This window comes from Carettochelys insculpta, chromosome 11 (assembly GCF_033958435.1).
Source record: "Carettochelys insculpta isolate YL-2023 chromosome 11, ASM3395843v1, whole genome shotgun sequence".
Taxonomy (NCBI): domain Eukaryota; kingdom Metazoa; phylum Chordata; order Testudines; family Carettochelyidae; genus Carettochelys; species Carettochelys insculpta.
In genome coordinates, this window is record NC_134147.1 from 25,431,497 (window position 1) to 25,456,495 (window position 24,999).

Genomic DNA, 24,999 nt, shown 5'->3' on the forward strand with positions numbered 1-24,999 from the left:
TTCATAGATCATTGCCTTGAGCACTGGACCATTAAATTTAAGTACTACTAATGGCTTTCACTAGAAGACTTAGATTAATAAACTGGCTTATACTTGATATTTTAAACTTCAAATACAAGGAAGGTTCATGCACACACATACATATTGGGGGACTACACACTGTAATGATAAGTTACTTACCCCATTTTGCATACAGCATATCTGAGTTATGAATATTCATATTCAAAACATATTGCCATAAACATGGGGTCACAGTGTCCCAGCAACATACAGTAGGAGACAACAGTATACATTGTACGAAATTTCTTCAGTGGTGTATAGATAGAAGTTGGCACAAACATAAGATTTAGAATTTGGTAATAATTACTCCTTCTGAAGGTCTCTGTCTGCACCGCTGTGATAGACTTGTGCCATATGATTCAGGCTTGGATTATGAAGCTGTTTAATTGCAGTGCAAATGACTGGTCTTGGTTGGAGCATGGACATTAGGACCCTGTGAGGTAGGAGGGTCCCAGACTTCAGGCTGCTACCCAAACTGGAAAATCTGTCTTTAATTCACAGCTCCACAGCCTGAGTCACCTGGTATGGGGCAGCCATGGCATCTAATTGCAGTATAGATCTGTCCTAAGAGTTTTGCTTAACCCGATCTCTTATCATTGCATCCCCAAGAATCTTAGTCTGCTAATTGCACTGGTTTTTGGTTTTCACAAGTTTGATTTCAAGCTTTTAATGTTTGCTTTGAATGCTTTGTTACTTGTCTCTAAGGCATCTGGCAACTTCCATATCTCCCTGAATTCTCTTCATGTTAATTTTGTAGTTAGATGTCAGATTCTGGAAAACAGAAGCTTCAGATAAACTTTTTGGTAACTTTTTCAGTTCGTTGTCTCGCTCTCTCTCTCTCTCTCTCAAATAAAAAACTTGCCTCCTGGACCACAGAATGGCATCATCACTTCAGTCTGCCACCTGTGGGGAGGAGGACCCACAGAGGATTTGGGAGAGCCATGCAGCTCCCTGGCCCCTCTTCCCACCTTTGCACTCTGCCCCTGGGCCACCCCTTTCCCTGGTCACTCTCCCCAACCACCATGAAAAGCTGGGGTGGGCTGTGCGGCTCCCATTCCACAGCCTTCCCCACCCCTCCCAGCACCTCTCCCTCCCTCTGGCCCTGGGCCCTGTCCCTGCAACCAGACCTGGGACTCTCCTAGGAAGGGAGAGGCTAGGACCAGTCACTACTGCCAGGCCATGGCAGGAAGGGGAAGGTGGCTCTCAGAGCCAAGCTCTGGCTGCTGTTACTGATTCTGCCCACCTATGGGTCGGGCAGCAGGAAGTGGCTCCCATCACTGGCGGTAGTCAGTGCACAGCTCTGAGCAGGCCCTTCCAGCTCCTCTGCTGGGGAGGGAAAGGGCCACTCGGAGTCAAGCTATGACTGCTGCTAATGACAGGTGAGCCACTTCCTGCCATCTGACCTCGAGGCAGGGGAATCAGTAGCAGTAGCTGGAGCTGGGCTCTGAGCAGTACCATCCCTCCCTGCCATGGCCTGGCAGTGGCAGCTGCTCCCAGGTCCTCCTATAGCTAGAGGTGGCCCAGCTCCACCAGACCACCCTTGGTGCCCTGTTGGAATTGCCCACAACAATCTCCCTTAATACTTTCTAGATGGCAGACAGATCAGAGTGGGGAGAGGGGCCAGGCCATGGGTGCGGAGGCCCCACAAAGGCCAGGGCTGGCTGCACAATTCCTCCCACACCCACCCCCTGGGAAGAGAGGGGGGTTGGCAAGCATAGTGAACTTGTAATAGCAGCACTATGAAGACTCTCTTACTGTCTTGCATTTTTATAAGAAATAAAGGGACTAATCTAAGTGTGTTAAACGTCTCAAACTATTAATAAAGTTGGCTTATAGTTTGCTATATGACACATACGAGTTCTGTGCCATGAAATTTTTATAACATAAGCAGCTTGACAAGTTAGTTTTTTCAAGTCTTCAGATTTTTCCTTGTTACTTTTTGAGGGCATATAACACAATGATTGCTTTTGACTGTTTTACTCACAGTAACTTTTACATTGTTTATAGGTGAACTTGGAAAGTTGAGAAAGGAGTGGAGTGATCTAGAAACTGAATGCCTCTCCTTAAAGAAGGAGAATTCTTTGCTTGCATCTGAACTTCAACGGCAAGAGAAGGAGCTTCATAGGTAAGCACTATTGAATGTAAGAGTTACAAATAGCCTTAGCTCAAAAGGTTTCTACAATAGCAAAAAATGACTTTAGAAATTAGGGGCTAAATGTTTTTTTGTTTAGTCTTTTTGAAATAGCTTGTACACAAGAACCAACATTTATTATATGCACTCTATTAACCTGTGATTTACAGATAGCTTTGATCAAAACAGTGCACATTTCCATTTACACATTTTCTGTACTCCTGTTTTTTAAATGTCTGTATATTGCTAAGTAACACAGATTATGCTTCAGGTGATGCATTCTATTTTAAATTAGATTTTGCCAATTTAATAGGGTATTGGGGATATGAATTTTAATATTAGTTAAACTTGATCAAGATCATTGTCTTTTACTGCCGAAAAGAGAAAAACTATATATGTAAGGCTTTGGTTTAGAAAATTCTTAACATTTGGAGCTTACAGATAACACAGAGAGGGTTTCAGGATCCTCCTGTCTGTTGTCACATCACTAGTGGTAGACTTCAAAGGAGTGATACTGAGTTATAAGATGTATTTCATTTACAAGGTTATGGCAATTAATAAAGATAAATGTCCTTTTTTTCCAATACTTACATACTTTAAAACTCTACTTTTCAAGTGTGAGGGTTATTCAGAATATTGTTTGATCTTATAGTTCCTTCACTCTTCCGTCATTTTACCTTACTGCTAAAGAGTGCCTAAAAACATCCAACTTGTATAGTGGTAATTTGTCCATTTTATCCCCTCTTCCTCCAGTGAACCTTTTATCTTTCGCTTTTGATATCTTGTGGTTTGACTGTTGGGACAACATATTGTTTTTCTTTAAGTAGTATCCACATGGGTGCTCCATTTCAGGTGCTCCATCCACCTTTTGCTTGAATCCTTGATCAGAGATATTTCACTCTGATTTGGGCTGCTCTCTAGGGGAGGGTAGTTTGCTTGTGCACCCCAGTATAGCCTTCAGGCGAAGCAGACATGGTTGTCATAAAATCTCTGATCAAGGGCTCGAGAAACATATGCACCCCTGAACTGAAGCACCCCTAGAGAGACATTTCAAAGAGCCACAGTTATTGCAGAAAGTGAATAACTTCTTCTTGTGGACTTGAATTTTTACTAAGTACTTACCTATTTTTTTAGCTGTTTTCAGGGCCATAAGTTATAGTTGTCATTATTAATGAACGTTTCTTGCAGCGGAGCATTCCAAGAAGGGACAAGTCACTGTTTGATGAAAACAGAAGCCAAACCTTATACGTGAATTTCTCTTTGTTCTATTTCTGCTCCAGTTTTTTTAATTCCTGATATTTCCCACATTTTCTCCTCTACTGCTCATTTATACTATACCCAGTCTGATACCACCACTACTGCACCTCTCCATTAGTTACCCATATAAAAATATATTTTCCTCTGGTATATTCCCAGCAACCCCAATGTTGCCAGTCCAGGGCACTCGTGGTATATTTTCACCGACAATCTGTACTATTTTATTTTCCCACAGGATTCTACTCCATCCTGACCAAATAAAAATGTGACAGGCCAATTTTCTAAAAGTAGTTGCAGTGGTCTGTGCACATAGATATGATCATTTTTGCACTTGTGGGACATAACACAAAATGTTCCTGCATCGATGTTGTTGTTGCATGTGGAACACAAATATTTTTCTATTCTTTTTTATAAAAAGCCAGTATTTTCTAAGAGTGGTTCTTGTTTCTGTGACTTGTATGTTGGTATAGGCACAAGTTACAATTAATGTAAATTATCAGAATTAATTGTTTAACTTTAGATTTTTATGTTTATAAATACACAACTTTAGGAGAACTTGATTTTCATGACTACTATATTTTCTTCTATTCTAGAATATGCAAGGTAATTTGTTACTGATAAGCTAGAATGAACTAAAGTTAGATATATGTACATTATGGCTACCTTATTTCACTGAGATGCACTATTCTTGTGACTTTCTAATTAAAGAATCTGTAATGATTTTTTTTTTTGTACAGATAATCCAAAAACTATCAATTCTAGGCCAAAATTATTTCTGTTCCCTTGTTATATGGTGTGCTGATGCCACTCATCCCAGGAACAGGTGCAGTGTGGTAGTGCTGTATGGTATACATTTAAGCTTGTAAAGTTGTGGCAGATTAAAAAGTGCGTTATAAATGATGTAAATGTTTTATTTTAATATGTGAAGCATGAATTGAATGTTGTTTTGCAGTTCTCAGAAACAGAGTTTAGCGCTAACCAGTGATCTAAGTGTTCTTGAAATGACCCGAAAGGAACTTGAAAATCAAGTGGGATCTTTGAAGGAACAACATCAACGTGATGCAGCAAGTCTAAAAACTCTACTCAGTGAAGCTGAGAATCAAGCAAAGGATGCTCAGAAAGAGGTAAAAGGAAAGACAATTCCTCTTATGATTGGATCCTATGACCAGCAACTGTTTGTTTATGCTAGCTAGATGGAAATATAAAAAAAAGTAGAAAATAGCTATGACTTGAAAACTTCTCAGAATTGTTATTAACATTAGTGGTTCTGTGCCAGTGGGACTTGATGCATAAATGAGAATTTGTGAACCTAAGAGGGAAGCTCGGATACATGAGTGATTGGAAACTTTCTAAATATTTGCTTTTGCAGGTTAAGTGCACTGTATTTTAAGCTGTTAGTGGGCATCTTTCACTTATAACAACTCTTCAAATGGCAAATAGTCATCTTCCTGACCACAGCATTAAATTCTCAGTAACCTTTATAAATAGGTTTTTAGATAGTTGATGTGCTATGTTAGAGACACCCCTTTTTCCTGTGCATTGGGAATTCACTTTCTCAAGTGTTGTTACTATTCAAGTGTCTCACTTGAAGCCTCAGTGCTTCAAAAGGTGATTAAGAAGTGCATACAACCAAGTAAGGACCCCTCAAATGAAGATGCTGAAACACATGATCTGTACGGGAGAAGAGCTGTAATAGTTCCTTTTCTCATGAACCCAATTAAAGATGTTTTATCCAGCAATTGGTATATTTTCTCATTATTCATTTTGCAATCCTTTTCTTTGGTTCGTCCGAAAGAATCACCATAGCGTTATGTGCCATTTTCATATTTCAGAAAAATTAAGTTAAACTATTAACATCAATTTTATATCTAAAGAAGTTCTGTGTCCATGCAGGAGCTGCTTCTTTTAGCTCAAGTGGTAGAGACCTGTGCCTTGATGCTTAAAGCAATGATTTCTACGTAGAGACTATAAGTGCCTGCACTTCAACTACCTCTCCTGCCACTTCCATGCTGTTGCTGCCCTCTGCCTTGGAGCTGCCCCCAGGATCCTCCTGCTTTCTCTGCAGGGTTGGGGAAGACCAGGGAGGGGAGCTCTGTTGTCAGGGTGTCTACCTACCACCACTTATCTATCCCATCCCCATACTGAGGGAAGACATGATAGGACTTGGTGCTTGCTGGCAGCAGCTTGTACGTCTGAATGCACTCAGTGCAAATCTCCTGTTCTCTCTCTTTCTCTGTCACTCACACAAGTACAATCTTTAACACTCGCCCCCTGGCCCAGCACACACTTGTGGTGTTACTTTTTTCAAAGTGTGTTATTTTAGGTTTTTGACTGGTCTGTGCATTTAATAATTATCTCTCTCACATGCTTAAATTTAATTCCTTCAATGAGGTTAGCTCTGAAAGGTCTAACCTGTTGTGGCTGCTGTAATTATCCCTATGGCAATTTTATGTAGCTGTCGCAGACTCCCCCATGTCCTCGCCTTGTACCAATCTTTGAAATGGCAAAATTGCCATAGGGATAATCACAGCAGCCACAACAGGTTAGACCTTTCAAATAAAAGTATGTTCTCAATTATACCTGCAGTACATTGAGTTTCTTTGCTATCAAAAAGCAAAAAGCATATATACAATGCTTCTAAGCTTTAAACACAGTGAGGGAGAAATCATAGTTAAAAAGAAAACATAGGACAATTTCAGTAAAAATGAAAAAACATTCTTTGTTGTTTTTCTTTGGGAAATAAGATGGTTTTAATTATCCTCCAAATAAATCTTTCATCTGATGTTATATGGAAATACTAATTCAGATCAAATTATCCTGAAACATTGATTGACAAGGAAATATTTTTTTTCCTGAAGCTTCATTGACATACTTGAATAGAATTTAAAATCTAATGTCCAATTTCAGATGGGTCTGTAGATTATTTTTCTTTGCCTTTAGTATGAAAAGACACAGACTATGCTCTCAGAGCTGAAGTTGAAGTTTGAGATGACTGAGCAGGAAAAACAATCAATCACAGATGAGCTCAAACAATGTAAAGACAACCTGAAGCTGCTACAGGAAAAAGGAAACAACGTAAGTCTGTACAAACTGTGTTGGGCCTCTTTGATGGAAGATGTCATGTTGATTGTGACTATATCTGAGTTATACAGCAAAGACCAGGTTTACAAAAGATAATGGTAAAAAATTTCATTTATAATTCCATGTCTCCTGTGATACAGCTACTGTTTTTGTATATACTAGTCACCATTTAGATGTCTGTGATTTGCATGTGCAACTATGCAGATTGAAAACAAAATTGCAGTAATTATGCACACAAATTAGTTGCATAACTATGCTTCTTCTCTCTTTAGAAATCTGGACTAATGACTAGTTAACAGAGCCAGGCAAAATGTTTTCACTTAAAAAAAAAAAAAAAAAAAAAAAAAAAAAAAAAAAGTGCAAAAAGCCAAAACTACCTGTAAAGAAGCCAAAAGATTTGGACCCAAACAATTTTATTAAAAATAACAGTAAAAACAGATCTTTCCCAGGATATCTTTCTTCCATCTGGTGGTGGTGGGGGTTCAGCAAATGCTATTCTCTGACTGTCTCATGCTCTTGTCCTTTAAGGACAAAGGGTCCTGATGGGCTAATATAATAGGGAACATGTGAAAGGACACAAGAGGGCACGTGTCTTCCCAAATGCCAGGGCTGGGAGGGGAAAAGGGCCATCCAGCACCTGGTGGTGGGGCTGAAATAGAGAGGTGGCCTGGTCTCTCAGTAGCAGGGGCCCAGCCCACCACTCACCAGCAGCAGTGGGGTAAATGAATCAATGTGCACTTGTTGGTTGCAGAAGGGGAGAGACTGTCCCAGCACTTACTGACAGGAAATAGAACAATTCAGCCAGAGGAGCAGAGCAAACCAAGGCTGTGGCTGCATTTCCCTACCACTGCTAGTGAGTGTAGGGAGGTGGGGATCCCTGCTGCTTGTTCTGGCCCCTCTGTTTCCCTGGGCTGCCTCACTCAGGGGAGGGGCAAGAGGGAGAGCAGGGGCAGAGGAGTGGAAAGAGGGAGGTTGTTACATGGCCAGTAGCTCTCCCAGATCCCTCTCTCACTAGTGGCCCCTGACGAGTGCTGCACCTACTGGGAAATGTAGTTCAGATGCAGTATGCTTTCCAGCCTCATTAACTGGAATGGTCTTTTCTGTAGTAATTAATTTTAAATATTGTCACAGGATTGAGTTTGCTGCCAGAGACAGCTTTTGGTGCCTATAAAGCACAGCATTCTTTGAATGCCATCGACACTGTTAGAGCCAACATAACTACCTCACTCTGCTATAGACCTCTTAAGGTAAAGCAGGCTTGGGAGAGGAGGAAAGAATGGGAAGCCACACTCACTCTTATTGCTGCATGTGCAGTAATTTCTCAGCACTTTCTTTCCTGCGTGGAACCCTTTCACAAATTAGTGACAGACCACACACTATTGGTCCCTTTTGGCCTTAAGCACGATAACTAAGGGGGACGGGAAAAAGGGCCTGATTGAGCAGGAAATACATTAGGGTTATGTTTTTACTACATTGTAAAACCAGGTCTATATCACCTATATTTGGAGAGTAGGTGTTTCAAAGCCCATCCCTGAGTGTCTATGTTGTATTCTAAACCTTGGTTTTCATTTGCCAGGCCTGGGTTTCTCAACTGTGCTGATATGCCCCTACTGTACTATGCAGACCTTCTGACTCGGATTTATGGCTTGATCTGTGTTCAGACTGCAAACTGATAGGGGAGAGAATCCTGAACCAAGTCCTGCAAAGATTTGGGTCCTAGTCCTATCTCCCACCCCCACAACTGAGTCCTAGAATTTGGATCTGAGTGGGAGACTGGGTTTATATGTGGTGCAGACATCCCTTTAGTGGCTGGAAGTAAACAGTAGACTCCTTACACTGAACTTTTTTAAGAACCTGGACCTCAGGCAGCAAAGAATATAGTGCTCAAGAACCTGAAGCACAGGAAGCAAATCAAGTTTGTTAACGAGAAACCGGGAGGAAGGATTGAAGGGAAACGGGGATGGAGCTGAGAAGGGTATTTAACAAGGAAGGAAGGGATGTATATGGAGATACTGGATTTTGTGGAAAGAGATAATGAGATCAGACATACAGCAATATCGGGAATTGCATAATTGAGCTATTGCAACCTCTTTGGCTGGCTGAAAGAGCACAGGAAGGGAGATATTAGACGTAGAAGACTGGAGGAGGTTTGAATAAGATGAACAACAGTAAAGTGTCTATGGAGAAAGGGACTCATAAGAGAAGCCTTTGTTCAACAAATCTGAGGTGACACTTTTTTAAAAGTGAACATTTAATAAAGCTTGTTAATTCTCAGAAACCATCTTGCTAGGTGACTCGGAACATTGTGAAGCTTCCAGGGGCTGGAAACTTTCTCACAGTACCACTAATCTCTTCTTGTGACTCATCTTTCACCTCATTCTTGGCAAAGGGTGTTTGGGGGAAAAAAGGATGCCAGCTGTAGAATTTCTTCCCTTTTGTGGCCTGCCAAAACCTGTTTTTACAGGTATTCAATTATAATGTAAGGGGCATGTGTTTTTAATCAGGAAAGGCTGTGTCTACACTTGCATTCCTCTTTTGAAAGAGGCATGCAAATGAGGTGCAGATTTACATATGATAGGTCATTTGCATATTCTTTAAAAAGAAGAAAAGCAGTGTAGATGCGGCTCTTTTGAAAGTAAACCCCATCTTCGAAAGAACCCTTCTTCCCATAGAAAGGGAAGAAGGGTTCTTTCAAAGGTAGGGTTTACTTTCAAAAGAGCCACATCTACACTGCTTTTCTTCTTTTTAAAGAATATGAAAATGACCTGTCAGATATGTAAATCTGCACATGGTTTGCAGTTTGTTTCCCTCATTTGCATGCCTCTTTCGAAAAAGAAGAATGCAAGTGTAGACGGAGCCGAATGAGTTTAGCTGGAGGACAACAATAAGGGCACTTTTTATTCAGAGGTGAAAATTAAGTCCTTCCAGCTCTATGAGAGATATGTATATCAGGTCCCAACTCTTTGCCCTGATTCCTGCAAACCACCCCGCAACATCCTGCCCTGAGCTCCCAGCACTCCAGCCCACACTTAGATTTCTTAGAGGTACTGTTGTATAGCAACTCATACCACCACCTGCTCTAAGGAGGTCTCCCTCAGGGAGTAAGGGGAGTTGTGATACAACAATACCTATGAGAAATTTTAAGTTACTTAGCCTCCTGCTTTCATTGTAAGTCAGGGTGCTATGGGGAGAGAATAAAAATTGTCTCGTCTTTTGTGGGTAAGTCCGTTTAATGTGACAGCTGCTTTTAATTTATGTCATATAAATGCTAGAGGAGGGAAGATTCCTTTACTCTGTTTGCCAAGTCATATTAGAAATTCACAAGTTTGTGTTCCTCTTTGTTTTGAAGGGGCAAAGAATTAATTTTAAAAAGCAACGTTACATTCTAAATATATAGGCTTGTGGAGCTACATTTATTTGCATGTTTGTGATTATAGATGATTTCCTGAGACTTTGAGTGATGAATTTATTCATGTGAATGGTTTGGAGCATGTTCAGTGCTTTGATCAGTTTGAAATTGTTTGGCACTTCTTTGGCACTGCATTGATTATTTCTACCACCATGAATCTCATAGGGAAGATGGCACTTGGGTTTTTAGCATAAACTTCAAGAGTGATACCAGATTATAATTACGCATAACTTGCCTGTTATATATTGCTTTGATTAAAACAAATTTAAATTAGCATAAATTGAAGGAATGTATTGCATAGTGTAGAATATCTGTCTTCTAAATTTTGTATTTATTGACCCTTACTTGAAGTTGTGCTATGAAATGCCTGTATTCTTCAAAACAATTTTTATTAGCAAGTTATTCTATAAAGTCTAAAATCATGAGGTTAATTTATATTTAGCTGGCTATGCAAAATCAACATGGCATCAATACGAAAAAGCACTAAAAAGACATCTAGCATGATCCAAACTTACTTCTGAGGAGGTGCGTGTACACATACGTAGCCGGAAAAGCAGGCCTCCACTGAGGATAATTTTAAAAATTTAGCAGTTACTGATTCTCATCACCTATGTCAGTCATTCCTTTTAAGCTGAATTAACCAAAGAGAGATTATCCAGCCAAATCTTTAAATAAGGAGGTTTATTAGTGTCCGTCAAAATTAATTGAACAAGTTTGTATGCAATTAAAACATTGAGACCACAAGGTGTGCGTTAAGTTGATGGGCTGAAATTTGGCTAGAAGCACAACATTGTCACAACATGAGTGATGAAGAATTAGTCAGACTTTCAAATTTTAGCAATTGGCACTATCAGAAGCTGATGACCTGGTGGAGATTTTCATCTGCCAGGGTGTCTGATAGACACATACTCAGTTGTTGTGGTACACTTCATTTCTGATGTTGAATAATGTTGCAGTCTCATAGAAGTGTCTTGGCTACAGAGTGTACCATTATATCACAAAGCAGGTAATTCATAGAGAATTTTTCCTTGTGGGTAGTCGGCTGAAAATTTCTGAGAATGAAGAAATTGATCGAGACTCTATAGTGCTTCTTAGACCTTCTAAATAGGGTCCATGGCTTAGAAATGCCTAAATGAAGTGTCTTTGTGTAAAGAAAAACACATGCTCAGTCTTGTGGCCTTTTTTGTTTGTTTTTTTGTTTTTTGGACACTAACATGATAGCCTAAGAGGTCAGACTAAATCTCATATTGACCAGAAATTCCAAGTAGCGACAAAGGGATTCCAAGAGCATTTTTCTGCTTGCTTCATTTTATTTTAAAATACCCATGTTCATCTGACTAGCGTGGTGTGCTAACATTGTATACTGAATTAGATCATGCTGTATCCTGTTAGATGTCTTTAATACATTTCAATTAAAACAAAACTCTCTGACTTATTTTCCCCCATCTAAATCATATTACCTTATTGATTTTATAGCACAAAATGATTTTTAATATCCCTTCCCTTCTTTAGCCTTCCATATTACAACCCGTCCCAGCCGTATTCATCGGCCTAATCCTGGCTTTCGTGTATTGGTGTTACGGCCCATTGTGGTAGAGAAAGGTACACGCACTACTGTTCAGTCAATGTATGTTTTGTCCCTGTCACTGTTTGTGCCATTTTTGTAAAACAGTGCATGGTGAAATGCTCACAGATATTTACCTGAAGCAAACCCTTCATTTAACATGCCCTACTGGTGTTACTGTCACCTGAACAATCAACTAATCATTTAACATCTGTGTTGCTTCTTTGTGGTGATTCTAACCATGCATTAATTCTAACCTAACCAATTTTGAATGTATCTCTTCTGACATGGTCTCAGTTTGTTTTTAGCAAAATGGGGCAAATTTTCTGAACTGCTGCAGTGGAGGGCCTGGAAGAGAACTTAATTACTTAAATATGGAAAATGAAGAGTTTGCCTATTTAAAATGAAATTTTGGTCCTTTAGTTCTTATTTGTGGATTTAGAATTTTCTCTCTGGGTTTGAACATTTTTCCACTTTTTTCTCACTATTGCTGTGAAGGTGGAAAAAGGACAAGATCGAAATAAATCGATGGTGGGTTTGCATTCTCAACTCTAAGCTTGCACTACACCTACAATGTCTCCCAGTGTATCCTGTGTAAAATACTGGTTAAACTTGACATAAAATAATGCTAATTATCCTGATAGGATCCACTAAGAATTGATGTCTCAGACCTGGATTAAACACACAAAGCAAAGATAGATGTCATTACTCCATACCATAGGTCTGTCAGTACTCTGGCACAAACAACACTGAGTGTCTTGAGCCCTCAAAAAGGTTTAATAGGTGATATTATCCTAGGTCGTATTGTAACAAAGTTGGAATACAGTACTACTAAAGACTCTTGTGGTGACGTGCCATTGTGATGACTGCATCTCTTCAAGTTCTTTCTGTTAAGACAAATATGTTTTAGACCCCTTGGTGTCAAGATTTCCCGAGAGTAAGGGTTCATGGGAAACATTAGCAATGTTTATCAACAGGTGCTCAGGACTTGTCGGAACCAAGACGTTAACTAAGTAGTATAAACTAGAACAAATATGATATTGATTTTTTTTTCTCTCCACACAGAAACAATGGCCTTGGATGCCTCTGATGGCAGCTTTGGTTGCTGTAACAGCTGTGGTGCTGTACCCAGGCCTAACCAGAGCTTCTCCATGAGAACTGTTGTTGAATCCATTCACCGTCCTCCCTTTAGAAGCTGGCATCACTCACATACTGGGGAAAAACAGATTAATTCTCTTCCTTTTTACCTCTTAATGCAACAAAGCTCTGCGTGAGAACAGCAGTAGGGTCATTGCTTTAAAGTGTATAAAATGTATCTGTCTATAAAGAGGGAATAAAATTATTACTTCATTCTACTGTGAGCAATATTTTTGCTTACAATTTCATGTAATTTTTAAATTGGTATGTTGGGATTCTAAATACTATGATGGTGGCCTAAAGTAGGCTTCTTGGTACCAAATTATTTATAATGGGTAGGTTTGTGGATATTTTACTTTAGAATCTGATTGCCAGACTTAAGAGAGAAACACATTTCTAATTTGGATACCCATGCCAAATAACCTTATAAATATTTGGAAACAGGCAGTATGCTCAGTGCCTTTCAGTTGGAAATATAATTTTTTTTTACATTAATGTACCATTCTTACTTGCTGTAAGTCACTGAGCTCATGGGAACAAGACTTAAAATAACTTCTCCTTCCAGGCCTTTTGAAGGAAACAAATATTTTGCTTCAGGAAAGATTTTGTTTTGTTGCTAACTTTGGGAATAAATACAATTCATTTCCAGCCTTAAAGAGATAGGTAAGACATTGGATGGTAAACACCTGCCACGGATATTTTGTGTGTGTGTGTGGGAGTGTGCTTGTGTGTGTTTTGAGTGAACTGAGGTATTTCTGGGAGCAAAATCTTGGTTATTTGATGGACATAGTGCAGTGATCCAATTTATATTACCTTTAGTTTGAATGTAATTTATTAAATTTCATATATTTAAAGAGACACATCTTTAAAGTTTGAATATTTTCACACATCACATTTTTAGCAACTTATTTTTTCAAGTCACTTAATACTTTCAAAACTGAACTGGAGAAGTAATATTTGTCTATTTCGGTAAGTTTTTATTGAAAACTTCAGTGTTGGGGGTAATTGAAAAAATCCAAGGTAGGCAAGCTGTTCCTAAATTAGAATCATCTGACAATTAATGGGTGCATCAGGTTAATAAGCTGAGAGAGTTTCCTTTTGGTAATTAGAAACTTCTGCATTGTCATTACATGACATAATATGTATAATATACCTTCATACAATGGTCTTCATTAAAAAGTTTATTTCCTAATTGAAAGGTGGCAACTGATAATTATCAACTTTTTGATTAGGTAACCACTGTTAAAGAACGAATTAAGTGTTGACTGTAGTTGCCTTGTGCAAGTCAACAGTTCTGTTTAAAAAGTTTATGAAAATTCTATATAATATACTAAAGGATTGCAAAGTAAAATGAATTCATGTGATAGAAGTTTAAAAATAGGAAGATAATCTCAGTGAAGATTTAATTGGCTTTATACTATTGGCAATCACCAGGTATAGTTGAGTATTTAAATAGGACTTTAGCATATAATTTGCCTTATGAGGTTGGAGGGTCATTGTCCTTTTAATTAAAGGTTCTGTCGTAAAATACTTGGGATTTGCTAATGGGGGGATTATTAGATTTCTGGAAGAATAAGTCCACAAGTGATTTTTAGAAAATAATATTGGGTCACCTAGTTAACATTTCATCGTTTGCAGTTGCAAGAGGGTACCCAATCACAAAACACTCATATGCCAGTGGTACTCAGTACCTCTTGTATATAGACTATTGCAAATATTGTTCTGAAATGCTTTACTTCAGAATTACATTTTTTTAAAAAGTAAATAATTGTTTAAAATCTATTTTGTAAAGGTATAAAAAGTACAATAGAATTTCTCGAGTACAGATTAAACTATTTGCACTAACACACGTGATGTGCATGATTTAATAAAATAACTTTACTCTCCCTATCATGTTTGAGTTGAATCTCATTTGAAATCCACGCATCTGTTAAGGTCATTGTGTGCTAGGGATTACTACAATGTTCCCAGCATGTTTGATAATCAGAAAGGTTTTACTTTTCACATTCACATTGGTTTAAATTTCAACCACTTTCCTGTCCAGGTCTAGTTTTAAGCAGAAAAGAAATGAGAGCAGGAGCAGCAGTGGTTTGGTGCTGGGGAAGAATCTGGAAGAGTTTTGGGGTGGGAGGTTGTTTCATTTTGTTTGTTCATTCATTGTTTGTAGTGGAGCTTGGAGGGTGCCTATAGTACAGGTGAAAAGCCAGGGGAGGGCTCGAAGGGTGGCTATGGATAGTGCAGAGAGCCTGGGTCAGCTGTGAAAGGAATTGCTGAGGTTAGTTCAGGAGCTGGAGGCTTTCCTAGTTCTGCCCCCTCCCTTTTTAGCCCTTTTTTTCATCCCTCCTTTGCTTTGTTCACCTGCGTAACATGACCACCTTCCTGAACCTGGCATCCATGCAGACCTGGTGACTGCTGAACGGGAAGAGGCCACATGAATGAAACCTGTTGATATAGTAGCCCCTGATGGCCATAGGGAGGAACTGCAATCAATTCTTGTAGCCCAGCTAGCTTTAGGCATCTTTTACACTTAAAAGGTGTAAAGTGCTGCTGTGATAACTCTTGAATGTGGCAGTGTGGCCATGGAAGGAGTGCTCAGAGATTTCGCAGTGCTCTAGGTAGACCATTTCCATGAGGTGAGTAGCTAACTGTGGTGGGAGCATGGTTCCTGGTGCTGTAGCTGGATTTGCTTTCATGCTTTACAGTTCTGTAACTTGGTGGAGGCAGAGGGTTCATATCCCAGAGCCTTAAAGTGACAGTATAGATTTAGCCTTAGCATGGCAGGGCTGCCAAATTTCTGTATGCTGTGGGATGCCTGACTGTTATTGGCCATGTTTTCACAGCACTGTTCTCTTTAAAATGGCAGTGGGGAACCTATGTCCCATGGGCTGGATCCCCTTTCTGAGATAGATCTGGCCTGCGGGCTCTTCCTGGCAAGGCAAGGAAGCAGCTCTGCATGTTGCTGTTTCCTCTCCCCTATGGCTAGGGGAACCTCAGTGCAGAGAACCACTCACCTAGAGGCTTCCCCCGCTGCTCCCACTGGCTCCAATTGTGGCCAGTGGGAACAGCGGTAGGGGGCACAGACCCATGTGTGCCCCCAGGAGGCTGCACAGGTAAACACCCCACCCCATTTCCCTCATAAAGCCTTCCTTCTGCCCAGACTGCACCCCTAACACCCTCCCACACCCCCAGCCTGTCACCTCCTCTGCATTCCTCTTCAGTCCAGTCCCCTCACTGCCAGCCTCAGCCCTGTCCCACTGCCTCTACAGCCCCGACCCCCAGCCTGCTTTTGCATCCTCCTTCCTGCCCAGATTCCCCATCCTACTCCCCATCAGCCCCCTTCCCAGTGAACACTTCATTTTTGGGCCCATCCTGAAAGCCAGGGGTGGGGACAGCATAAAATCTACTAGCCCCAGGTCTAAGAGTAGCTAATCTGGCCCTCAACTCAAAAAGGTTCCCCACCACTGCTTTAAACAAATACAAAAATTGTGTGAATTTTCAGTAGTCTTCAAAAATCAAACAGCTGCCAGTGTTAATCTAGCATGGCTATATAAAATGGAAAAAAAGGTTCTTAATTTGGTAAATGTACATGCATGTATGCATATTAATATTGATTTTGTACACAAGAACACACAACCTGCATACTTTGCATGGATATGTGTGTGCAGTATATACATCTGTGTACAGATACACAAAAGTGTTCCCAATAGTATAGTTGCTCTTTCTGGGAACTGTTAATTTGTGCATGTTTAATAGATCAAGAATAAATTAAGATGCATGGTTCATTCTACTTTCAGGGAATAGCTGGAAAAGGGTTTTCAAGTCATTTTCTGGTCTCCAGGGGCTTTATAATAAGGAAAGCAAAAAAAAAAAAAAAAAAAAACTTTTCCAAATACAGCCACCCAGCTGAGTGCAACCTGCCTTGCCAGGTTATTACATACATTTACAAAATTATCTATATTTACATGCACTTTTACAACCCTTTTTGAATTGGAAATCTTCTGAGTAACTGCTAACTAGCTCAGCCTGGGGATTACAACAACAAAATATTTTTTTTTAAACTAACAAATCCCTAATACAATGAGTGCCTCACACAAGGTGGTGAGCACCCACAACTTTTAATATTAGAGAGGCACTCAAAATCTGTTAGGATTGGTTCCAGAAAAACTGCTTAATCTGTTACACAGCTGAACTGACACACTAAAATTTTGTCTACTCTGACCACATTATATTACTGTGTCTTAACATTTTTAGTATCCCACTGCAGACCTTACTTACATAAAATTTTGATGTCTGTTTTATCTGTGTAAGGACTGCAATGATAGACCTTTAATTCACAGCTTAAAGGGGAAGTATAATTAAAATAGAACACAAGCTTTTAGCTGTTTCTGAATTTTATAGTCCTTTTTGCAATATGGTTGAAGTCATCTTGTGATCACATCAGAGAGATTTTTTTGGACCACTTTTCATTTTTGTCAAAAGAAATTACCAGGAAAACCTGGGTGCTAAACGAATATTAATTTTATGGCAAGGGACAGTACTCTGTAGTTATGTCGGAAAGGAAACAATCAGTCTCTCACTGAAGATTCAGTACCAGATTGATTGATTGATCTGTACATTGATCGTTCTCAATTACACATGAGTAGGGTCTGCCTGCCTTCCAGAAGCATTCTTTCAGGCCATGTTGGATTTCATTGCATGCACAAAGAAGCATCTGATCTCCACAGCCCACACATACTTGTTTTTGATGGGCCTCGTGGCAAAGTTGCACAATCATGGTCAGTCGTGCCCAGCTTCATCTGTGACCCGTGCAGAAGTGGCTGGCAAGTCTACATTCCTAGCAGCCACTCCTTAGCTCTAGTGTTCACAGTACTGAGCCATGTCCTCTTGTCCATTATACTGGTGGCTAGACTCCATTTCAGTGCTGCAGGGAATTCCCTTCATATACCCATTGCTGTCACTCACCCTGGTGTCAGATATGTTGGACCTGAGCTGGGGGCCTACCTGGGTGCACTCAGTACCTGGGGCTGGTGGCTGCAACATGATCTAATCCTTCATATCAAGGTCAGGAAGCTCAAAGCAGTGCTCTTGGCCTGCCAGGTGATCTTGCCAAACCTGAACGCAATGAGATGCAGGTCCTCACAGACAGTGCAGCCACAACTTATTGTATTAGCAGGCACAGTGATGCTAGGTCTTTGGCCCTGTGTCCGGAGGCATTCAGCCTCTGGGACCTTTGCATGGGGCATGCCAGCCATTTGGTGACCACCTACCTTCCTGGAACCAAGACATCCTGGCAGATCACCTCAACAGGACTGTCTCATCTCTCCAAAAATGGTTGCTTCATCCAGAGGTGATCAGCCCAATCTTCTGAAAATGGGGGATTCCCCAGGTGGAAGTAACTCATTTTATTCTTAGTAAGGAAGGGAAAAAGCATCCTGTTGGAGGCCTTTCAGTTTGCGTGGTTGGGAATGCTGAGTAAGCCTTTCTGCCAATGCCACTAATCCATGGAGCCTTGCTGAAAATAAATCAAGGTGAAGTGTCTTTTGTTGTTGTAGTCCTGGCATGACCTCGTCACCACAGGTGCAGCATGCTTCTGGGTCTCTTGGCAGCTGACCTCCTGCAGTTACTGCTCTGCCTGTATCTGCTGTCCCAGAACCATGGCAATCAGCTGCACCTGAACATGCCATCACTGCACCTGGCAGCTTAAGTGCTGGGTGGCTAAATATGGATGAGCCAGAATGCTCCATTATGGTTCAACAGGCCTTGTACAGGAGAGAGCCTTCCACCAGGGCTATCTGTGTGGCCAAGCAGCACATTCATGGGGAAGAGGTCCAGCTGCGAGATATTCTGGCCTATCTGCTGCACTATATAAGCTCTAGGGCTTGTTTTCTTCAGTGAAGGTACACCTGGAGGCCATTTTGGCATTCCACCCTCCACTTCAAGGCAGGTTGGTCTTCACCAACCCCATGATGCCACAGTTCCTGACAGATCCAGGGCACCTGTATGTCTGGGACCCAGTGACCGCATGGGACCTGAATCTTATGCTGTCAAAACTTCATAGGTGCCCCCCTTCAAGACCTTGGCTTCCTTTTTCCTTCTCTCCTGGAAGTTTTCCTATTTGGTTGCTGTAACTTCAGCCCAGGAGGTGTCTGAGAACAGGTCGCTCACATTAGTTATCTTATATGGTCTTATACAGGGACAAATGCAGCTGTGTCTGCACACAGCTCATATGCCTAAGATTGTTTCCCTGTTCCACACAGGCCAAAACATTTCCTTCCAGTTCGCTGTCCAAAACCTCATGCATCAGATGAAGAGCACAGGTAGTATACTCTGGACATCAGATGGGTGCTGGCCTTCTGTAAGTCAGTGCAATTACTCATTGCTCTCTGACAGAATGAAGGGTTGCCTGGTGTCAGTCCAGAAAATCTCCTCCTTGGATCATGGCCTGCATCCACTATGGCAATGAGCTGGTGAAGGTGCCTCTGCTGGCAATTGACATCTTCCATTAGAGTGTAGATGTCTTTGGCACCCTCCTGGCGCAGGTGCTGATGCAAAAAATCTGTTGGGTTGCCACCTGGTTGTCAGGCCATATGTTTGTATCACACTATGCGCTGACCCAGGAGGCTCACAATGACACTGGCTTTGACAGCAGTGCTGCAAGATGGTGAACTCTGAGCCCACCTCTATTCACGCTGCTTGTGAATCACCTACAATGGAATCAATATGAGCAAGCATGCAAAGAAAAAACTGTTACCTACCTTTGATAACTGTTCTTTGAGTGTGGTGCACATGTCCACTCCGTTCCCTCCGGCCCCTCGTTTGAAGCTGTCATCAAGAAGGACCAGAAAGGGCATGGGCTGGCAGCATCTGATGTACTGCAGCATGTGTGTCACTTTAGAGGGCACCACGGTCAGCCCGATAGTTACTGATAAGGAAAAATTCACTTGATGGTTGTGCATGTGGACGAATGGACATGAGCAACACATATCAAAAGGTAGATGGCCATTTTTCTCAAATACAGACACCAATGCCAAGTGGTTAGTTTTGTTCATTTAAGATCACCAGCTTCCAGTTTACGTGAATTAAACTCTGCTACGTGAAGTTCCTGATAAGTCACTTAACTATAAGACAATAGTTGGGTGTAGATATATACTACCAGTATGCTTTCTTTTTTCTTTGGGTTTGTTTGTTTATTTTTTTTTGTTTGGTTTGGTTTGGGATTTTTGTCAGTAGGGCTCAGACTGAGATCTTGTCTACACTATCACTTCCCCCTCTCATCAATCTAATCTATGCAACTTCAGCTATGTAAATAGCATAGCTGAACTCAATGTACTTACTGCGCTGTCTTCCACACAGTAAGGTTGTCAAGAGCTGCACGCCAGTTGACTATAGCTACTTTTCTCATCCTGGTGTAGTATTGGAATTGATGAGAGAATGCTCAGAGATGATTTATTGTGTCTGCTTAACTGCAATAAATAAACCTCCAATAGAGACAAACCCTCAGCTAAATTAGTCCTGTTGATTGAAACATTGAAAATGTTAAATATAAACCAGTTTTAAGTGTTTTGTTTGCATCTTTCAGAGCCTGAAATATACACACTGAGGGGGATGAACTGCCCCATCCATCACAATGAGTTTTAATTTAGCTGCCCAGTGATAATTAACTATTTCACTTCTGTTAAAGTATAGGAAAAGGTAGAGGGAAGACCATCTTTGGAATCTGCTGATGTATATCAAAGCCCTGCAAAGGCTGTGTCAATTCCATAAAGCCCATCCAAGCAAGCCTTGGAACCAGCCAAACTTACCCCCTCCCCTTGAAAGCAGCGATGGTTAAGATCTACTCTGCTGGTGGTTTGGGCAGCCAGGAAGTTTCTTCCTCACCTCTGTTAGTTGCTACTTTCTCTGCCAGTGGCTGTCTGCAGACTCAGGCAGATGTCATAGCATCAATTACTCACTTCACATTTTCCAACTTTCCTTTGTAATCATGAGGACGAGGAATATTTTTAATGAAAGTGGTAGATTCTGATGCCACTCTAAAGGTGGCATCTGGATCTTTAGGTATGTGATTAGTGGCAAGTCATATACCCTTTGGCAGGCCAGGTTGTCTTTGCCCCAGTGAGAGAGGGAGCCAAGTGTCAGGAGCCCAGCATGATCACATGGGTCCTGTTCTGAGAGACTGCACAGTCTGCAAAGAATAGCCTCTCATTTTTGGCAATCTCAAATGCTGGAGTTTGGCTTGTGGGCAGAGCTCAGGAGGGTTCCATTGCTACTTCTATTCCAGTCTGAGCCTGACTCTGTTAACTGTGAGTAGGCAGCTTACAAACATACATTTTTACTCAAATTACATCTGTTCCATTACCCAAACTGAATGTATGAATCAACTATGTGCTTTCTAGAAAAGTTGTTCGGCAATCAGTGCAAAAGCATTGAACTGACAGCTAGGTGCAGGTACTTTGCGCACATAGCTGTAGGGAAGTTGCGGCTAGTTTTACCATGGTGTCCATTTCACACCAGCAAAATGCAATTAATTCTTTAACAATAAATATTATTAAAATGTTCTGAACTTGCCTACGATATGAAAAAATTCAATGTTTTCATATTCAGTAGGGGGGAGATAGCTGGCAACTGAGACCGTGCTCTCCAGTCTCTGCTGAGCCTAGAATATCATAAGGCGATGGAAATAGGGCAACTGCTCATCCAGCATTGTTATATTCAACTGCCTGTCTGTTTTCAGGGAAAATAAATGCCTTTCCAATGAAAATAAAGCTTTAATGGTTTGATGCACTGATTGCCTCCTTATTGCTGTTAAACTGGTATTGAGGCAGGAATAGCTATCTTCTAGGTTCTCACATTCTAGTTGCATGTTTTCTTGCTTACTTTGCAAACACTCTTGTACACATATATTCAGGGGTCGGCAACCAAAATAACAAGAAGAGCCATTTTTTTCAAATTTGGTACAAAACTTGATAATTCAAGAGCCACAATGCATAGGATTAAGACTTCATTAGAAACATCCTCAAAACACAGATACAGTATCATATCCCACAGTGCACTACACCTATTAAAGGGGGAGTTAGCTAACGTTTCGAGATCACATTTGCTATTTGCATTGTTGGGCTTTTAGGTGTTCCCCGTTTATTGAAAATAATCAGGAGAGGGTGTTTTGCTTTGCAATTGTAGTGTCGGGAGTCACAAAGAAGTCCTTAAGGAGTTGCATGCAGCTCTGGAGCCGCAGGTTGCAGACTCCTGCATATATTTGAAGCAAGGGGTTGCTGCTACTGGCTGGCTTAAAAATGCCAAAAAATTAATTTAGGCAGGTAGTTTAGAGTGAGAAATGTGGCATGTTCATCTTTTTTGCAGGAAGGAGGCTCTTCTAAATTATTGCTGAAATAGCCTATTCATCATAGACATGTATCTGGTCTGCACTACTGTAGTGTCTGAGCTAGTCATGATCTCTGATGTATTTATGTTCACAGCACCCCTGTGAAAGTCAGAAAGGATCTTTATACCCATTTTCTGGATGAGGAGCTGAGGCATAGAGTACCTATGTGAGTTGCCCCATGTAACACAAATTTGTGATGGAGAGGGAACTTGAATCCAAATCTCTTAAGTCTTAGGCTAGTCCCTTAGCTACTGAGCCACCGTTTCCTTATAAGCAAACTATTAAGTACCCTGAAATTACATCTACTAGGTTGACAAAAATACTATAGTCAAGCTTTATTTGACCATGGCACAATGTTAGATCCATTAACTGTGATACATTTGAAACATGAGAGCAGTTGCCAGTGTGTGTCATACAGTAGCAGAAGGAAAGAGAGTAGGTGTAGTAATGGCAGAGTGAGTTCACAGCTGCAGTGGATGGGGTAGTATTTTTTAACCGGATGCTGCCTCTCTGAATATAAGCATACAGGCCAGCAACTATCTGTCTATGATTTATTTTATAAAGGAGAAATGAAAAATTGCACCTACCAAAGTCACCCTCTTAGGCTGCCAGACATCATTATGATGTGGGCATGGTTGGTCTGGCTTTACAACTGTTTAGCTGGGACCTAGCTTTCAGCCAATCTGCCTCATCCTCCCCTTCCTCAATAATGACAAATACCTCCTCCTTGCCCACCAATCACACAGGGCCACCTCTGGTGTCATCCTAGGATGGTGGTGGGATCCCTGCATAATAAAACATCAAGATTTTGGAGCAACTCCAGCTATCATATTCTGCTCTGTAATGTTTTGGTAAACTTGCCTCAGTTCCTTTCCTTTTGCCTGACCTGGTGCCCCAGGATCCCTGCTTCTTTTTGAAACGTGTGCCTTACTCTACCTGTACGCTGCTCTCCTCCCAGCCTGAGAAAACCAAGATCTCTGGTCTGTGCAGAGCACAAAGGGAATCTGGAACTATGGTAATAGTTTCAAGAAAGGTAGTAGAGAACAAGAACCAACGGAGCTGCAAGAAATGCATTGGGCTTATCAAATAGGAGACACGTTTACTCTCACTGTGACCTTGGGGCAGCACTTTTACCAAACGGTTGCTGGAGGTCTGCCTACAGCAATTCAGGTCCATGTGTCTTCACACTGTACCAATAGACCTATACTGCGGAGGACTGATAGCTCTTGGAAAGAATAACAACTATGCTGGCCAAAGTGGCGGTTTTGTCAGTTGGACACAAAATTGTGTTGATGGGCGTGGCACTTGTGCCAACTGAAGGTGGTTTTGCTGTAAATCTAGTGTAGAAAAAAATGTAAATTGATGTCAGCATCTCCCTTAGGTGCCTTAATTCAAGGTTGTATCACTTGGGCTAAATCATTGTACATGATGATTTAAAGATTTTATCACATTTACTTCATTGTTCATTACTTATCCCTAGAGCCTGGCTAAACATCTATTTAAAAATGGACAAAAATTCCTGTGAAACTGTTACTCTGCCCTCTTCCCCATGCATTCATTCATTCATTCATACATAGATGTATGTGCATGAAAACAGGTACCAACAGTTACTTGAGTAGTCTGTACACTTTCAATAACAAAGGCAAATAGAAAATGCTGGTGAAATGTCTCCTCAAGCTCTGAAGATTCAGAGAACAAACATTTAACAAAAGTGAAATCAAAATAGGTGTGATGCCATCTTGCAGTATGAGGTGCAAGAAAGGTCAAATGCAGTCAATGTTTAAAACTTCACACAACCTCCCTTTGGCCTGTATCATTCATTTAAATGCTGTGCAGCTCAATGCTAGCAACTTTGTTTGGGCTTCTATTAACCGCCTGTTAAGAGCCTCAAGAGTTGTGTGCAGTGTCCAAGTGGAGACAATGCCACATTTCAGTGCATTGTGCGTTTACTGAAAGTGTTCCCTGTAAGCTGGGTAGTTGTGCAGCCATTTAGGAGAGATTCAGATGCTGCCCAGTTGATTAGCACAATGTCCCCAGCTAAGTTTTTGTTTCTACTGGTGGTGCACATTCACACATGCCTCAGTGCACATAAATTTCATCCACACATTGATTGTTCCTTCTATTTTTCCTGTTGCTTACTGATGATTTCAGTTTTGCTTTCGATGTATGTGGCCAGGGGATGGAAGCAAAGTCACAGCTGGGCCTGGAAAAGTGAGAGCAGTCTACCTTCCACTTGTAAGATAAAAGTAATCCTTTTCTGTTCCCTCTTAACAGAACTGCTCCTGGAAGGCAGAAATAAACAGTAGTAGTTGCTCTATGCCACTGGAGTCCTTAACAGACCATCTACAAACATGATAGGAGCAAGAACTTCTACTGGACCGCTACAGTTGAGTAACAACAAAAGAGACAAATTCATGCACTCTTATTTCAAGTACCATCTGTGTTTTCAGTGCTGTGCAATAGAAGATATTTGTATTTCAAGGACATTCCAATTTAAACATCCTGAAGGAAAGGGCAGTTTTTTCTCATCTTCATGCATTGTGTTTACAAAATTGCAGGCTACCTGCATGCTAAATGCTGTTGGGAGGGGAAGGAACCCCATCTGGCTTACCAGAATGTTGATATTCTTCATTAACATTTTTCTTGTAAAAATTTAACATCAGTCCAGAAAGTTCTTTGAGGGAGCGTGCCAGGAAACTTATGTTGGTTTTAACTTCTGTAGCCAATTTCCTGTGAATGAAGAGAACATTTTAAGCATGAATTTTTGGGATCCGTTTTTCTTCCTCTGCTCCTATGTCCTGCTCTCATGCTTTTACCTGGTAAGCAAATTAAGATGTTGCAGAAGAAAAAGATGAGCATCAATGACCCAAAATAAGCCACAGAGCAACCCTTATTGACAAACAAAACCATGATGAAGTAATGGCCAAATGGAGTTTATAAAAGAAGCTGAGAGCACACATTTTAGGAATTATACCTCAGGG

General features: G+C 40.8%; 1 protein-coding gene across 13 annotated transcripts in view; it reads left to right on the forward strand.

Moving 5' to 3' along the window:
* SLMAP (sarcolemma associated protein) overlaps nt 1-14,529 on the forward strand; it is a 139,560-nt gene extending 125,031 nt beyond the window's left edge. For 7 of the 13 annotated variants that reach the window (XM_075005892.1, XM_075005899.1, XM_075005886.1 and 4 more), the window contains 4 exons: nt 2,068-2,185; nt 4,401-4,572; nt 6,389-6,523; nt 12,568-14,529. In XM_075005892.1, coding sequence (XP_074861993.1) covers nt 2,068-2,185; nt 4,401-4,572; nt 6,389-6,523; nt 12,568-12,657 — 515 coding nt within the window. In that variant the 3' untranslated portion in view covers nt 12,658-14,529. Of the gene's footprint in view, nt 1-2,067; nt 2,186-4,400; nt 4,573-6,388; nt 6,524-11,450; nt 11,541-12,567 lie in introns of all 13 variants that reach the window. The other 6 variants (XM_075005893.1, XM_075005895.1, XM_075005896.1 and 3 more) reach the window with 1 other exon arrangement.
* Nucleotides 14,530-24,999: the final 10,470 nt, after the last annotated feature.